The 19,914-nt window shown below is 34.2% G+C and overlaps 1 protein-coding gene across 1 annotated transcript in view; it reads right to left on the reverse strand.

The window, feature by feature from the left end:
* The window catches only part of FER (FER tyrosine kinase), a gene marked incomplete at both ends in the record, with an annotated part of 430,653 nt that overhangs the window by 325,708 nt on the left and 85,031 nt on the right, over positions 1–19,914 (reverse strand). The window contains 1 exon segment of the mRNA XM_079702183.1: positions 3,642–3,764. Coding sequence (XP_079558309.1) covers positions 3,642–3,764 — 123 coding nt within the window.

Below are 19,914 nucleotides of genomic sequence, written 5' to 3' on the forward strand. Positions count from 1 at the left end.
CTCTATTCACAATAGCCCAGAGATGGAAACAACCTAAGTGTCCATCATCAGATGAATGGATAAAGAAGATGTGGCACATATATACAATGGAATATTACTTAGCCATAAAAAGAAATGAATTTGAGCTATTTGTAATGAGGTGGATAGACCTAGAGTCTGTCATACAGAGTGAAGTAACTCAGAAAGAGAAAGACAAATACCGTATGCTATCACATATATATGGAATTTAAGGAAAAAAATGTCATGAAGAACCTAGGGGTAAAACAGGAATAAAGACATAGATCTACTTGAGAATGGACTTGAGGATATGGGGAGGGGGAAGGGTAAGCTGTGACAAAGCGAGAGAGAGGCATGGACATATATACACTACCAAACGTAAGGTAGATAGATAGTGGGAAGCAGCCGCATAGCACAGGGAGATCAGCTTGGTGCTTTGTGAGCGCCTGGAGGGGTGGGATAGGGAGGGTGGGAGGAAGGGAGATGCAAGAGGGAAGGGATATTGGAACAGATGTATATGTATGACTGATTCAATTTGTTATAAAGCAGAAACTAATAAAAAATATATATTTACTTTACTTTCTTTTCCAATTAAAAAAAACTTTATGAAGGCATAAAAAATTGCATTTAATCATATATTTAAATAAATATATGTAGACATATATATTTACATATACACACAAAAAATGGAAATGTTTAAGAAATATTAAGAAAATGAAATGCAAACATTTACCCTAGAATTCCTTTCAGACTATTTGTTTAGCAAAATATTTTAATATATGATTCAAAGACAAACTTCAACCCTACCAATGTCTAAATTAATGCGATTTCACAATGACTACTTAGTTATATAAATATGCTTAACATTTTCAAGATTATACCCTGAAGCTAACAATAACTCCATGAATAACAAAGGGGTGACAGAACTTGGGTTAAACTGGACTCATTCCCTGAACTGCTTGACATACTTATCCCTTCTAATTTATTCTCCTAAGAACACTGTTAAAATCGTAAGATCAAGCAACTGCTGTGAGCAAACAGACAGAAAGCTTGGAGTCAGGAACTCATGCATTTTCTATCACTTATTGGGTATGTGATTCTAAGTAAGTTATCTAAATTCCCTAAGTCTTAAAGGTAAAATCTAGGTAATTACACAGGAAGCATAGTGAAGATAACATTCAGTGAATTAATATATATAAAACATCTAGCATAGTATGTGGAACAGAGTACAAACTCAAGAGATATTATTTCCCATATGTCCACCACCCTTTAAGCTTCCTCTCCTCTATGCCCATTCTCATCTTCTGATAAATACAAGTAGGTGGAGGAATGTGGATCACACTGATTATGTAGATGAAGAGAGAATAGAAGATGTGAGTCAAGAGAATTTACCAAAAAAATCAAAGAATCTACAACTTCCAGGGTAAGACAACTTTAAAGATTCCCTCCTCCAGCAACTCAATGCTGGTGAGAGGGTCAGCTATCCTACCGTATTTCTTTATATCTGCTAAATTATAAAACAGGAGCCATTTACAATGTGCACATGTACCAAACTTTAAAACGTACAACTGCTTGGTCATCTGAAGAGATTTACTAGCAAATAGAGAAAAACAAAAGATAATTTTTTTAACTTTTTATGTGCAATGGTTGATAAATTTTATTTTTATAATCCCAGTAGAATCTTCTGTTGATGCAATACTGAAAATTTCCAGATTTATTAAAGGAATATCCAGAGGAACTCAAATTTTCCTGCTCATCAATTTCAATATGACATTTAACACCAAGTTGTAATAAAAGCCATAGTATAAGTAGGAGAAGTAGGCTCCTAATATCCTGAGTTGTACAATAGGGTTGATGGTGTTGCCATTCACTGAAATTTTTAAAAATACTAAAAGTGAACTAGGTTGCGTCGGGTTGGGTCGGGTTATATTGAGGGGATTTTTAATTCAGCCTTAGATATGAGAAATTTAGTGTACTTCTAAGGCATCCAAGGAGGCATGTCAAGTAGGCAACTGATTACAGGGCCATAGAGTTCAGAGACGAAATCTGAGGGAGAGTAATATACATGAGTCATCTTCAGGGGATCACCTAGAGATAGAGTACAGAGAGGAGAATGACATAGCCTAGGGCCATGCCTTGGGTAACTCCAAAATATACTGGCTGAGTGGGGAGGATGAATTTACAAAGAAGGAGTGGCCACAAAGAGAGAAGCAAGATCTGTCACCTTGGTCCCAAAGGCCAAGGGAAATGAAGTCAATAAAGATACTGTGAGGAGGTCAAGTAAGATAATTGTTAAATTTAGCAATATAAAGGTCATTGATGATTTCAACGGTGACAGGGCAGAAGCCAGATATCTGTAGGTTAATTACTAAGTGAGACTTGAGGAAATGAGTGCTCATTAGCACTCTTAGAGCAAGTTTGACTTGTTCTAAGAAAACAGAAAGCAAAGACAGTAATTGAGGAAAAAGATGAAGATTAAAGACAGGTTATCTAGGGTGGTAAGAAAGGTAGAGATTATTTTCAGGAGTCAAAACTTAAGAATATTTAAAAACTGAGCACAGGACACAGTTGAGAAGAAAAGGTGAACATAATATATAAAACAATGCAAAATTTCTGGGAAAGTAAGAGATGATGAGATATAAAAATAGGCACAAGAAATAGACAGGAAAAGGAACAGATCCTCTATGGAAGTAAGGAAAGAGAATGGGTACAAACGTGGTGCATTTAGATATCTAAAATATCTAGAAAATAAGGTACTTGCCATCTAATGATTCTAATTTTTTCTATAATGTAGGAGAGGTCCATCTGCTGACTATGATGGGGTATATAACAGGATCAGAAATTTGAGAGAAGTAGAAAATATTTGAAAAGTTGTGTAGAAAGTAAGAGCAAGTATAGACCAGACAAATGCTACACATCACAGTCCTTGAAAGTCTTGACAAATCACACCAATTGGGAAAGTATGATAGCAAGAAATTTATATATTGTAGTCTAGGATTAGAGAAACCATACCAGTAACCCCTGTTGGAGATGCAAACAATGACCAAAGTCAGATTAGAAATTTTAAATCAAAATTTAAACCTTAATACAGTAGAAAACATAATTATTGAAATCAGTAAAAACAAGAGTATAGCAAAACAAGTAAAGTCAGAGGATCCATGAAAATATTTACAGATCCAGAAATCAGCAAGAAAAACAGTAAGACAAAAACAGCACAGCAAATATCAGAAGGATTTTTATAGGTGAAACAGACTGCTCTTTTTTAGTAAGTTTATTTGCTTCCTTCTAACACAGCAGAAACCAGTTTCTAGATAATACTGGCCTGTCACTTTCTTAACAAGGAATTCACAGTGAATCTGGTAGATTTTGATGAGGGGGAGTAAAGACAGGTTTTAACAGGGTTTTTCAGAAAATAGTTCAAACCATTAAAACATTGAGACACATGATCAGTACACTATATTGATAAAAACACAAAATCACTCTTCTAGAGTCCTAGAAAGTAATTCAACCATACACAGTTTTATACTTAACATGAAATTTCAGCTTCTAGAAATTACACATGCATAATTCCATGTAACTGAAGTATTTCTGTAAAATTACATCAATTAAACTTTCTTCCTTCAAACTATTTTTGTTTTACTCACTCAGACTTCTTTTCATAGGTCTTAGAAGATTCCTCAATCCTCTTCTCTAGCTCCAGGACAGCTTCCTCCTTATTTAAAAGCATCTGCTGTGTCTGTATAAGTTCCTCTGCTAAAGTTTTCAACCTAGAATGAACAGTTTCCTCATTATCAATCAATACGTTAATTACACTCACTTTATACATACAAAAAAAAAGGGATTCATATATCTAAGGTTGCAATGTCCAAAACAGTAGCCGCATGTAATTTTACACTACCAAATGTAAAATACCTAGTGGGAGGCAGCCGCATAGCACAGGGAGATCAGCTCAGTGCTTTGTGACCACCTAGAGGGGTGGGATAGGGAGGATGGGAGGGAGACGCAAGAGGGAAGAGATATGGGGATATATGTATATGTATAGCTGATTCACTTTGTTATAAAGCAGAAACTAACACACCATTGTAAAACAATTATACTCCAATAAAGATGTTTAAAAAAAGTTAATGCATATATAAATTTAATTAATTTATTAATTAAGAGTAAAATTTCAGTTCCTCAGTTCCATCAGCCACATTTCAAGCACTCAACAGACACATGTGGCTAATGGCTACCTCTTTGGACAGAGAAAAGAACATTTCAATAATCACAGTGAGTACTCTTGGACAGTCTGTTTTAGAGAGCCTTATCCATCAAACAGCAAAAGAGAAACAGAAACTGAAAACGGAGAAAGAGAAAAGGACTGAAGTAAAAAACACCGGTCATCTCCCAGGAAGAGTGTATAGTGAAAAAACCATGATTTTTGTTTTCAGAATAACATGTATTTATAATCTGGCTTTGCCACTTTTTATCTGAGATCCTGGGCAACTTGCTTAAGCTCATTGGATCATTTTGGGTACTGTAATACCTGCTTCAGAGCATTGTTCTGAAGACGAAATACACTAATGTATAAACAATGAATGGTACTTAGGAGGCATCTGAGTAAATAACATCTAGTATTATTTGCATATGTTATCTCATTTAATTCTCACAACAACGTATGAGATAGATACTGTTATCCTTATTTTAAAGAAAAGGAAGTAAGGCTCAGTCACATGGTAATTTAATATAAGCTATTTCTGTTTTCACATATTACAATAGAGGCATTTTCTATTAATATATAGATTTGAATACAATTAAATACATAAAATTAATATGTACCCATAGACCAGACAATTTTTGGTTACATAAAATGCATTTGGTCCTAAATAGAAATATTTCTACCACGAAAACACACACAGCTGGAATCTAAAAACTAATACAAATTAACTTATTTACAAAACAGAAACAGACTCACAGACATGGAAAACAAATTTATGGTTATCAAAGGTGAAAGGGAGGGAAGGAATAAATTAGAAGTATGGGATTAACAGATACACACCACTATATATAAAATAGATAAGCAACAAGCATTTACTGTATGGCACAGGAAACTATATTCAATATCCTTTAATAACCTATAATGGAAAAGAATCTGAAAAAGAATATATATATATATGTATATATATATATATAACTGAATCACTTTCCTGAACACCTGAAATTAACACAGTATTTTAAATCAACTATAGTTCAACTACAAAAAGGAAAAATAAAATTGCTATAATCATAAAAAATACATACACAGCTCTCATATCACATTAAAAATTTTATCTTCAGCTTTTTAAAGCAAGACATGAAGCCCAAAATACACAAAATATTAAATAACCCAAGTATATGAATATTTGAATTTATTTAAAGTTAAAGAGATGATAAATAAAGTCAAAAGTCAAACTTCGAAGAAATATTTGCATTGGGAATTACAAGCAAAAGCTCATGTAGAAAAACGCTTAGAAAAAAGTCAACCTACTATGAAAATGGACAAAAAACACAACAGGAAGTTCATCAAGAAAAATTCAAATGATCAGTAAGCATACGGAAATATTTACAACCTGAACCACACACAAAAAAATCTGCAAATTAAATGAATAGTAAGTTATTTTTCACCTACTAAAATTGACAAGCATGAAAAAGTGATAATATTCAGTATTCTCAATGCTGTAGAAAGAAAGAAAAAGGAAGGAAGGAAGGAAGGAAGGAAGATGGGAGGGAGGGAGGGAGGGAGGGAGGGAAGGAAGGAAGGAGGGAAGGAAGGAAGGAGGGAAGGAAGGAAGGAGGGAGGGAGGGAAGGAAGGAGGGAGGGAGGGAAGGAAGGAGGGAGGGAGGGAAGGAAGGAAGGAAGGAAGGAGGGAAGGAAGGAAGATATAGGAAGGATGGAAGGGGTATAGGATTGGAATAGGGGGTGATTTAAGGACAAAAAAGCCTCTCATATTTTACTCTATATTTATCTATATTATTTAAATCTCATAACAAAAATGAACATGATTTTTAAACTATTAAATAATACACAGTAGAGATAGAAGAGGTAGAAAACGATGAGACATAATCAGAACAACTCAAAATATAGGGAAGGAGGGAGAGAGAGAGGGAGGGAGGAAGGAAGGAAGATACATACCCTATTGATGTGACAAAACTAGCACAAATTTTTTAGTGGTCAACTTGGAATTGTCTCTCAAACTTCAAATTAGAATATTCTTTGACCATCTAAAAATCTGTCTTACCAGAATACTTTACAAAGTGCACACAATTAGTCCATATGAAGATGTTTGTTATAACACTGTTTATAAAACAAAAAACTAGAAAATATTTAAATGTTCATCAACAGGGGAATAGCTGAATAAAGTTTAATCCATTTAAGATACAGAATAGCATATAGTCACTAAAAAGAATGAGGTGCACACATAAAACGTTCTTCCAAGGCAAAGTCTTAAATTAAAAGGCATGATGCTGAAAAATACATATAGCATGGTTCCATTTATACTGAAATAAATGTATGTGTATATGTGCTGACTGAATTGTATTCCCTCAAAATTCATATGTTGAAATCCTAACCCTCAAAGTGATGGTATTTGGAGAGAGGGACTTTGGGAGGTAATTAGGGTTAGATGAGTTTGTGAGGGTGGAGCTTTCATGATGGGATTAGTGTCCTTAGACGAGACACCAGAGGGTTCGCTCATGCTGTCTCTCTCTCCAATCCCAGACAAAGAAGAGGTCATGTGAGTACACAAGAAGGCAGCAGTCTACACCCAGGAAAAGAATTTCACCAGGACCCAAACTGGCCAGCACCATGATCTGGAACTTCTAACATCCAGAACAATGAGAAGTAAAGTGCTGTTGATTAATCCACCCATTCATGGTATTTTATCATGGCAGCCATAGCAGATTAATACACTATGTATGTATTTATGTGTGGAGAAAAACCAGGTTACTACAAACCAAACTTTCATCATCACTCTGAGGGGTTTCGGATTGGAATACAGCGTGATTTAAGGACAAAAAAAGCCTCTTGTATTTTACTCTATATTTATCTATATTATTTAAATCTCTTATAACAAAAATTAATTTGATTTTTAAACTATTAAATAATAGGTAATAGAGATAGAAGAGACAGAAAAACCATGAGACATAATCAGAAGAACTCAAAAAATAGTAATCCAGATTACTTCATCTATGTTTAGAGTTAAGCAACATAATAAATCTCAACAGGTTTCTGAGGGCAGTAATATATTACAGCAAAACATAATCAATGATGCTTATAATAATGATACAGAATCATAAGGGAAAGGTTAAATTAGATAGGTATTTTTTAAGGATATATATATATATATTTACAAGAGACATACATCAAATCTGGTAAAATTATTTTGTTGAATTTGATGGCAATATAAGCTTTGATTATCAGGAAAATTCAGTTTTGTAGAATAGTTCATATCCTGACTACTAGACACAGAAAGCATTACTGTATTAAAATTAGAGGTCATTCTCAAGAAACCTACATTTCAACTTCTGGCTTCAAGCTACTTATTAACAACTATAAATACATAAGTAAATAACACTCACACATAATGCTTTGCTCTTTATAAAACTCTGCCCTATATATAATCTCATTTAATCAGCATGAAAGTCTGGAACACAGGACCCTACCTCTGTACCCGTCCCAACCCCAGTCTAGAGGTAATAAAGACAAGCCTCTCACCACTGCCTTGGCCATGTTGCATCAAAGCTGAATTTGATAGAAAGCTCTTTCCCTCTCTTTATCACTTTCCTATCCTCTGTTCTTTTATTTCTCTCTCCTATACCTTTCTCTATTCTCTTCTTTTCTTCCTGCTCAATTTTCCATTCACCTCTCTTCTCAATTCTCCCTTCATTCATCTAAACAGGTGTTTATTAAGAGCATACCTTGTGTCAGGCATGCTCCTAGACACTAGGGATACAACAATAAACAAGTTTGGCGTCAGGAAACTTACATTCTAGTAGAAGAGACATTGACCTTTTTTCTTCCAACCCTCTCCTCTTCTTCTTTCCTCTCTTTGACTATTACTGTTTCTTTCCCTAGTTTCTTCTCAATTCTTCTCACTGTACCATATTCTCTGCTCCATCCTGAAATAAATACATAGTCCCACCAAACTGTAAGATGCAGGCACCATGGCTTACTCTTCACAGCACATCCCTTACACTTAGCACAGTGTCTTGCACACTGTGCAAGTATGTGCTCAACTCAGTTCTCTATGTCTTTTTCTCATGAGTTCACACATTAAGCTTTTTTCTGCAATTCCCTAATAACTCCCAAGGCTCTCCTGATTCCAATCATTCTGAATTATCTAGAGCGTGAAACCAAAGAGCTACCTCAATGTGGGAACAGCACAATTTATGATTTTCACCCACCATATGGGCTAAACTGATATATGAACCCCTACTGCAGTGGTGCAGTGAGGGAAGCTTTGTTCTCTGTATAGAGATGTCATTAGTACCGGGTTGACTCCTTTCATGCAAACATTTTATCATCAAGCTAATCACTTTACCTTTCTACATCAGATTAAGAGAATTATTTGTGTTTATAACTCTACACCTCTACTGCATTTTGTAAAGCACCTTATTCTGGTATAATAGACAAAAGGTATAGAAGCAGACACCTTCACGTTCAATATTTACTTGGCTTTTCTAAACTTCCATTTTCTTCCCTAATAAAACAGAAATTAATACTTAATTTAAAGGCTTCCTATAACTATGATGAATAGTTTTAAAGTTCCTAACATGGATTTGGAAGCACAGCATCTTCCCTATAAATGTAAATGTATATTATTAACCAATTTTACTAGTTTTGTAAGAAATATTTTTCTGAAAAGTAACTTTAAATGTTGTCTTCTAGGGAATTCCCTGGCGGTCCTGTGGTTAGGACCCCGTGCTTTCACTGCAGAGGGCCCAGGTTCGATCCCTGGTCGGGGAACTACAATCCCACAGGCCACATGGCACAGCCAAAAAAAAAAAAAAAATTGTCTTCTACTTTTTTAAAGAATATTTTGTTAACACTGGATGCAAAAATTAACATTGCTCCCAAGGCAGAGGTAGGATTGAGTGTATTTTAAATAAAACTCAAGAACAAGTTATATTATTTATACATTATTCCTAATTAAGGACAAGTAAAGTAAAGAAATTGCAAGAATGCTACATTGAAAGTAGAGGAGCCATTCATAATTAAAAGTTGTTTTTCCCTTTACAACAGTGTCATTTCCAAGAACTTTAACTTTTTGGAAATGTGAAGAATTTCGGTTGCATGAGAAATTAACATAAGCTTGCATGTCTTTGATATTCTTGATGCAAACAAAACAGTATGTCTCTATACACACACATATACACACACATACACACACACATACATGTTGATTTGATGTGACATGACAGTAATAATATCACCACAAATCTAAAATGAAGCAAAAAATGAGGAGTTTTACTATTTATTTCTTCATATTTATCACTTGGAAAAATTCAAGGGATGACACTTGATTGTGGTGAGCATCATAGTTACTCTAGTAAATTGTAGTGTTGCCCTCTTTTTACTTTGAAATGGGGTAAGAAGGGAGGAATGAGGTGAAAGCCAGAGAGTCCTGATCCACTGTTTAAACCACCTTAGACTGCCTAACTCCCTCTATCAGAGACCACTGGCACGTGGCAATTCTAGCCAAGTATATTAAAATCCAAATCTGCTAATACTTTCTACTTCCTTTAGCAATCATTCAGCCTTCTGAAAAATATAAGCTTTCAATGAGGAATTAAATATGAAGTTTTGTATATGCTAAACTTGTGGCATACACATTTCAGCTCATTTGTGAGAAGAATGAGGTGGTACTCGTGATTTCTTTTCAAATTTCTGATTTGTGCTAAAACAGTTTTAACCCAGAAAGAGAAAGAAACCTACCACCAGCTTATTAGATTCTCTAAAGAGCTGGAAAGGTCCTAGAAGTTAAAAAAAAGCCTAGAAGAGCTAGTAATACTTCTGTTCTCTGGCAGGTCTGTTATGTTAGCTAGAATTTACTACCTGTTACGTTGAGCAATGAAGGCTGGAGGAAGAAAGGAGACAAGAAAAAGGGAAGGATAAGAAGATCAGAGAAAAAGGAATAATAATATTAGTTTCCTCTACTTTATCTCGCTCTTGATCATGTCAAAAAAAATAGTACCTCTTTTTGAGGCTTTAATCTTTTACAGCCTTAGCGCAAACAAAGCAAAGCTGAGCTTTATACAAAGTCTTCCTAAATAAAAAAATTGAGCAAAGATAAGCCTTTGAAGTCAAAATTTCTTAATATTTCTAAATCTCTACAGACCCATGGTTGCAAATTCAAAGTAGAAAAGACAAAGAAGATTTAGAAGAATGGAATTATATTTGGAAAATATTGTTCCTTTTCTCCACCTGGAGTGGAGTGGATTAAGAGGAAAAAATTCCAGTATATACAGGTTATATATAGATGATTTAATAAATGTAAAACTAGTTTGCAAATTTCAAAGAAGTATTCACTATGATGTCATTGTTGCATATGTTCTGTACACAAATATAACAGTAACAGTTCAAAAGGCTTATTTAAAATTTTAAATTAGATATCATGGTATACTTAAACAATCATGATGCAAATATTTATTTATTATTATTATTATTATTTTTTTGCTGTACGTGGGCCTCTCACTGTTGTGGCCTCTCCCATTGCGGAGCACAGGCTCCAGACGCGCAGGCCCAGCGGCCATGGCTCACGGGCCCAGCCGCTCCGCGGCACATGGGATCTTCCCAGACCGGGGCACGAACCCGTGTCCCCTGCATTGGCAGCCGGACTCTAAACCACTGGGCCACCAGGGAATCCCATGATGCAAATATTTAAATGTCATAAAATGACACTATCTCATTAAAAAAACTCACAAAACTGACATAATACTTAACATGTACTGACAAGCACAGTTTTAAGCACTTTAGAAATAGCACTTAAATTCACATCAGTCTTATAACAAAACTATTAATATTATTTTCATTATCATATGAGGAACTGAAGTACACAGAGGTTAAGGATCTTGTCCAAGTTCACAGAGCTGGTATGTGGAAGATCTGGTATTAGAGCCCAGGCAGCTTGAACTCTAAGCCCATGATCTTAACAACTAATATTCTCCATCTTAGTAATTCCACCTCATAAAATTTATCCAATATATATGCTTCAACAAGTGTGCAAAGCTGTAAATACAAGGATGTTTATTGTGCCACTACCTACACTCGCAATAACCAAACGTGAATTTACTATGATGCTAATGACACATAACCTTCAGAAACCACACCTGCATGATACATTCCAAGGTCCCATACTTAATTTTATATTTGCAAATTTGTATAGTTTTTCTGTTAGATGTTCCTCCCCTCCAAATTTTGTAAACTTCAGGCTCGACAGAACCTGCATCTGCCGCTGGCAATTAAAAAAACTACAGTAGAAATAACATAAATGTCCATCAATAAATAACTAAATTAAATGAATTATGTTACATACACGAAAGCAGGAAAACACTGTACACTATTAAGAAGATTTCATATATGTTAAGAAAAGTAGATGATGCAAGAGTATGCATAGAATAACTCCACTTAAGAATACAATTTATATACATTCATATGCTTGTATATACATTCTGGAAAGATACATAAACTTTTTTCATGAATTCACACTAGAAGGTTGAAATACGGTCAAAAAAAAGGGAGAACTTTGATTTTCACTTATACCCTTTTGTAAGATTTTGCAGTTTTATCATCCACATGTATTAGTTAGAAAATTTTTAAAGATTTGGTTGTATTTAAAAGATACAAAAGCTTAAAGCAATTATTGTGGATAATAACAAGCTTCTAATACTTATAACAATACTTTATATATCCTCAAACCATTGGCTATTATTATTTAAATCATACAGCACTCTTAAAGAGACCCAACTTCCTAAAAAATTATAAATTGCAAATTCCTAATACTGTCACATTAATTGTGACATTTGGGTTAATAAAAACCCAAGTGGAATAAGGGTTACAGTTGCCTGAAGTAACTTTTCTGACAACTCTTCTTCTCTATTACTGCCACATAAATTAAAGAAATAAACCATTTCTTGGAAACTCTTAAAATACAATTGCAGCAGCATAGCAATTTATGGATGACCTTCTCTCCCATGTCACAAATCTATTAGCTTTTCTCAAGATTAAACAGATTAAACCGAAGAGGATGGCTCCTAACCAACCAAGCAAAAGTTGTGAATTTCTCCTAATATACAACCTAATCCACCTCAATACAAAAAAATCCACCTGCCTTCTATGATTTATTTCCCTTAACCAAACTGTCCTAACATATCATCTGCCTTCTAACATTTTACATATTTCCAAATCTTCCCAACTCACTCACTCAAAAAGTATTCCCCTAACACAATCCAATATAACTGCAGTATATGTTTAAACAAAGACCAAAATTGACTTAAGATTATAAATGAAAACAGCCAAAAACAGACATAACAAAAACCGAGGTCCTGCGTAACATGTGAGAGTACTGCATTATTTGTCATTCCATTAATTGATAAGGTTGATTCAGACATTCCAATGGGTTAAATTGGTGTCATTCCTTGCAACAGAAGTCAGCAAACATTTTCTATAAAGGTCTGGAGAGTAAATATTTTAGGCTTTGCCCCCATGAGGCAAAATCAAGGATATTATGTAAGTATTAATATAGCAAAAGAGAAAACAAATATTCACAAATATTTTATCGACAAATTCAAAATATAATAATAACTGGGTACAATTTATTGTAACACCAGTCTAATAATAAGGACAGAAATCTTTGGAGGGTGCTATTATTTCCTTTCACTGGGACTCAAAGTTAGTGCTTATCAACAAAATCCACTATAATATTCACTTGTAAATGAAGATATGTAATGAGATTTTATGTATTTCACTTTGAAAAGATAGGTACTGCCAAATACTAGTATCAATCCATGAGCATATTTTAATTGAGTATATTTATTGCTTAGCAGGCATTTATAAAATTATATTGCATGCTTTTTAGCATGTCATTACGTTGCAGATTCATCACTTCTAATTGAAAGTTATGTGGGAATTCCTCAACTGCACAGTTAAATGGATTTTGAAATGTCAAAATATTTGTACTGAAGTCCAAAATTCACTGCTGGAAATGTAGTTTGAGCTCAAAAAATACATCAGCTACAAATTTGGTGGGAATGGTGATGTGGCTTCATGTTTTAATGTTTGACAGTACAAGAAGTATATAAAACTGCCTGACATTACCTGGGATTCAAACAACATTAGTTGTCATCTAAATGACATTACTGGAGTATAAGTTCTATACGTAAGCACTGAATTATGTTGTAATTTTAGGTTTAATTCATTACATAGCTAATTTCCAAAGCTTTTAGAATTTAGTGTTCAGTAACAGTGGTTGAGGGAAATTCTGATTATTAGAAAAATTTCAATCATGACTCTGAGCTCAAAAAAAATCACAATAAAACTTAACCAGTTCTACATCATCAAAGTCCTATATGATAAGGAAATTCAGGATATTCAGTTTCAATTTCTGACAAAAATCCATGAAGTTGATGATAGTCAAGTCCAGGAGAGCAAATGAAGTTCACTGTTGACATTATTGGTTCAATAACCATATGATTAGATTACAACATTTTCCATAAAGTGCCTACTATTGAATAATACAATGAATAACCACAGGATTTAAACACCTAACATTTTCACAAGCTTTGTAAATTTGTTCAACTAAACCTCCTTCTGATCCACACATATTTTTAACATCAGTTGTAAAATTACATCTTAACAGATTCCACTTCAGTTTGTACTGAATTAGTGTTTTCTCAACTTCAATGAAAATATTCTTGTTTGTAGTTGATCCACACAGGCTATTTATTCATCAAAAGTAATTCTTTAGTTGAAATCATTTGTCGTGTTTTTTTAATTTACTAATGATTTAGCCCCCAATGTTCTCAACCCTTCAAGCAAATGTTCTTGCTGAAAGAGTAATGGTCATAAACTTATTTTCTCTCGACATATTTCTTCAGTTACTGCAGTAAAACACTATTTAATTAATTTACCACTGATAAATGGCTTTCTTTGCTTGGCAAACAAATAAGCCACCCATAAACTTATTTTGGCTTCATCCACATTTTCATATTTTATTTTTCTGAAGAAAGTCTGCTGTGATGAGGTATTCCAGTTTAACTTTTTAAATTTTTCTGACTAGTGCTCTCCTGTGAGTCAGTAATATTGAGACGAGTGTTTAGTCTGATAATGTCAACATTTATTATTTTAGCACAGCCATAGTGCCAGTGCATGATAAACACAATGTTTTGCCATCTAATTCAATAACAAAATAATCCACACTCCACTGTGTCTTAAAGTGTGACATCCAAAATCCATTTTCTCTTCTTTTCTTGTTTTGACATGACATGCATGCACTGATAATAAAAAGTAAGTAAATGCTGTAGTACAATGATATGTGTGGCATTCAAAACACTGTTGAATTATAACCATGTCACTGTGATTTATAGTATGCCAAGCAGCAGTGTGAAGTGATGAGAATGCCATATATGGTCACAACTGCTCAACTCTGCCACTGTAGCAGGAAAGCACCCATAGACAACAGGTAAATGAATTAGCATGGCTGTGTTCCAATATAACTGTATTTATGTACTCTGATGTTTAAATTTCATATAATTTTCATGTATCACAAAATATAGTTATTCTTTTGATTTGTTTAACCATTTAAAAGTGTAATAAGTAGTCTTGGCTCACAGACTGCTCAAAACAGGTGGTTAGCTGGATTTGACCTATAGGCTATAGTTTGCTGACTCATATCTCACAAAATCCAAGATAATCACTTTTCCACATAGAGAATTACCATTCTTCAATTAAGAGATCTTATTTATATTCCACTGTAAAAGTTAAACATGTTCTGACTTTAAATTTTTTTAAATGTACTGGGAAACATGAGGCCTGAGGTCGGGCTTTACTTTAGAATATAAGACTAGAGAGTTAAACACAGTCTTCTAGAATTCAAACATATTTCCTACTGATAGGTAATAACAACTTCTGATAAAGAGACCTCATTTGAAACTAGAAAATTGAGTCAACAAAAGAATTAAACTGGACCTTTACTCTCTACCGTTGTACTAAAATTAATCAAAATTCCTCTTTTGGCAGACATATTAATGTTCATATTTTGGAGCAACTTGCTATCTTTAATTTGCCTCACTTAAACTATGGATTCATAACTCCATTTACCCTGCTTTTAGTTTGCAATAGATCACAAATTGATGCCTCGTCTATCCAAAATGCCAAAACCCACACAACAGACACTTAAATATATTCTTCTAATGTTCCAAACTTTATAGACCTGACTTTTTTTCAAGTTATTTGGATGAACTAAAATTACTGAGTCCCCAATTAGTCAATTAAGTAGTGATTAGATGAGAGGAAATATTTGCATATATAATCTTAATAAATGGATGATTAAAGTCAATAAAATACAGTACCTCTTCCAGCCTTTGGCAAAGAAGGGTGATCCAAAAATGAGGCAGATGTCAAAGGGGAGCTGGAGGGGAAGGAGAGAGGCTGTAGATGACAGAGACAAAGGAAGCAACCTCAGATTCAAGCCTGAAGGTAATACAAGCTGAATGCATGTGTGGTGGCACATGCATGATCTCAGGTGCTAGAAATTATTAGAGGCTGAGATATAGCCCTCTACCACATAGTGATCTACCATGCAAAAACATTTCCAGTAAACAGGAGATAAACAAACAACCTACAAATAGCTGAGTTGAATTCCTCTCTCTCTCTCTCCATATGTGTGGTGGGGGGAGCGGGGGGGTGTACTACCTTTATATTTATAGCTGATAGATAAATAATGAGAGTACGATAAGAATGCTTTGTGGCACATATTTAGATGGGTAAATGCAGTAACTTTGTCATTTACTATTATATCATTAGATTTCCATCAAATCTGAAAAGCGGGCAGGCAGCAACACTGTATAATCTTGTTTTAGATATAAATACTAATTGTGTAATAATCTCAGAATCTCATGCATTTACTTGTGGAAGCTCTACATGATACAATAAAGAGCAACCAATCGTATAAACTATTAAATTTATGAGTGTTTGCTAATGAAAACAATTTTTATGCTATATTTAGGAATCTAAAAAAAAGAAAAAAGAAAAAATTCACAGGTATCTTTTTATGAGTAGCAAAGTGAAAGAGATAACCTCAGGGAAAGGGCATCTCTTTAAACTTCAAATACCTTACAAGTCAAGACTAGTCCAGAAGTATGGTAGATCAGAAGAAAAAACAGAGTTAAAAAGAAATTCCGGTTAGACTACTGTAAAAATGCTAATTTTTCCCCAATAATGCTATACAACTTGAGGAATATAAGTTAGAAAAGTTTAACATAAAAGACATTGTTTAAATATGAAAGATATTCAACTAGAGCAGTAGTCCTTAGCCATTTTGGGTTAAGCCCTCTGAAAATTTGCACACACCCTCCCCCCTGAAAGTAAAACACACATTTCTACAAAAAGTTTTAACGGGATACAGCAGATTTTTTAATCCTGTCTGCACATTAAAATCACCTGGAAAGTTTACAAAAAATTCCAATGCCTAGATCTAACTCTCAGAAAATCTGATTTCATTGGTTTGGGTCAGGTCCCAGGCATCAGCATTTTTTAAAGCTCCCTAAGTGATCCTAATATGAAGCCAGAGACAAGATTCACTATTCAGAAACTCCCTGAAATCTCTCCATAAAACCATCTTCATTCACTCACTCATTCAACAAAGATGTTAATAAATCACCTGCAACATCTGACATCTAGCCAAGAATTCTGAAGAGTCCAAGAGAAATGTAATCCAATTTTTTCTTTGTTTCATAGTCACTACTAATCAGCAGTCCGAGAGATTGCCAGTATGACTTCTATTTATGGAAAAATTCTCCAGAAGTCAAAAATTAATGATTCTCATTTCCAAACAAATGTAACCTTTCACAAAGGATAGGGTCACTGATCACTCAAACAAACATAAAGGAATGCAAAACAAAAAGAAAAATGTTTCTGAAGTTTTCCTTAATACCATTCTTTATTAATGCATTAGAGCTTTTAGATGGGCTAAGAAAAATTATAGAACAAGGAAGCACAGGCCATAAAATATTAGCATTTTCAAAAAGAGCTTTGAGAGTGTTCTAGTCTAAAACTACATAAAGCAATGTGACTAAGGAACAAATGCTTAGTGAAAGGATAAGGAACTAACATAATGGGAAGGAAAATAAATAGCTAATATTCTGGAGAGAGTCATGCTAACATAAGTTTTCAAATAAAACTGCAAACAGGGCTTCCCTGGTGGTGCAGTGGTTGAGAGTCTGCCTGCCGATGCAGGGGATACGGGTTCGTGCCCCGGTCCAGGAAGATCCCACATGCCGCAGAGCAGCTGGGCCCGTGAGCCATGGCAGCTGAGCCTGCACGTCCGGAGCCTGTGCTCCACAACGGGAGAGGCCACAACAGTGAGAGGCCCGTGTACCACAAAAAACAAAAACAAACTGCAAACAGATAAGAAATAAAACCACATTTATTTAACATTATTATAAATATTGGCCCCAACATGCTTCCCTACATACCCCATCGATTCACATCCATTCCTAAATATGTTCTATGTATATACAAACATATATGTACTTTTTTATTAATAGATTCATTCCATAAATGTTATTCTATAACGTCTATTCCTAAATATGTTCTATGTATATACAAACATATATGTACTTTTTAATTAATAGACTCATTCCATAAATGTTAGTCTATAACTTGTTTTTGCTTTTTATCATATACTCTGGTGATACAAGCATATATAAAAACCTATCTTATTCTATTTAAAACCTGAATAATATGGGAAAATTGTGGGGTTAGTATAGACCTAACATAATTCATTTACCAATCCCTTACTGATGAATATTTAGTGTGTTTCCAGTGCTTTGCCACTGTTTTGAGACCTGTATAATCCTTGGCCTCTATCCAAACTATGTGTGTGTGTGTGTGTGTGTGTGTATACACACACATATATATGTGATTTCTTAGAAACCCTCATTCATACACAGATATTAATAAGTGAGGAAGTTTAACCTACAAATTGTTTGAAATGTTTTTGTATATATCAAATTTAATAATTAATGAAGGTGACATAATATTATACCTTGTAACAGTTTTCTTTTCATATTTTGGAACTAACAAAAATTTTTCAGATCTCAAACATAGCCAAAGGCCCCTGAAAAACCTAAGCATTGTGCTCAGAGTCCTTAACGTACAAAACCACCCCAAGCAGTAATTTTAAAAATAAGAACAAAAACCAATACATAGAAATACAAAAGATCACAAATAGCCAAAACAAATAGAACAGAGCTGGAGGAATCATGCTCCCTGATTTCAGATTATACTACAAAGCTACAGTAGTCAAAACAGTATGGTATTGGCACAAAAACAGACACATACATCAATGGAACAGAACAGAGAGCCCAGAAAAAACCCCACATACTTACAGTCAATTAGCCTACGACAAAGGAGGCAAGAATATACAATGGAGAAAAGACAGTCTCTTCAATAAGTGGTGCTGGGAAAACAGAACAGCTACATATAAAAGAATGAAATTAGAACATTCTCTAATACCATGTAGAAAAATAAACTCAAAATGAATTGAAGACCTAAATGTAAGATAGAAAACCATAAAAGTCCTAGAGGAAAACACAGGCAGAACACTCTTTCACATAAATCATAGAAATTCTTTTTTGGATCTGTCTCCTAAAGCAAAGGAAATAAAAGCAAAAATAAACAAATGGGACCTAATTAAACTTAAAAGATTTTTGCATCACAAAGGAAACTATTGACAAAACAAAAAGACAACCTACTGAATGGGAGAAAATACTTGCAAATGATATGACCAATAAGGGGTTAATATCCAACATTTATAAACAGCTCATACAACTCAACATCAAAAAAAAACAAACAACCTGATTAAAATATGGGCAGAAGACCTGAATAGACATTTTCCCAAAGACAACATGCAGATAGCCAACAGACACATGAAAAGATGCTCAACATTGCTAATCATCAGGGAAATGCAAATCAAAACCACAATAAGATATCACCTTACACCTGTCAGAATGGCTATCAAAAAAAGAACACAAATAACAAATGTTGGCAAGGATGTGGAAAAAGGGGACCCTTGAACACTGCTGGTAGGAATGTCAATTGGTACAACCACTGTGGAAAACAGTATGGAGGTTTCTCAAAAAACTAAAAATAGAGCTACCATATGACCCAGCAATTCCACTCCTGGGTATACATCTGAAAAAATGAAAATGCTAATTTTAAAAGATACATGTACCCCAATGTTCATAGCCACGTTACTGACAATTGTCAAGACATGGAAGCAACTGAAGTGTCCATCAAAGATGAATAGATAAAAAAAGATGAGGTATATATATACAATGGAATACTACTCAGCCATAAAAAAGAATGAAATGTTGCCATTTGCAGCAACATGGATGGACTTGGAGGCTATTTGCTAAGTGAAATAAGTCAGACAGAGAAAGACAAATACTGTATAATATCACTCATATGTAGAATCCAAAAATATAACAAACTAGTGAATATAACAGAAAAAGAAATGGACTTACAGATATAGAGAACTAACTAGTGGCTACAAGTGGGGAGCCAGAAGTAGGGAGGGACAGTATAGGGGTAGGGGATTAAAACATACAAACTATTATATATAAAATAAGCTACAAGAATATATTGTACAACATAGGAAATATAGCCAATATTTGATAATA

Source organism: Hyperoodon ampullatus, assembly GCF_949752795.1.
Source record: "Hyperoodon ampullatus genome assembly, chromosome: 4".
NCBI lineage: Eukaryota > Metazoa > Chordata > Mammalia > Artiodactyla > Ziphiidae > Hyperoodon > Hyperoodon ampullatus.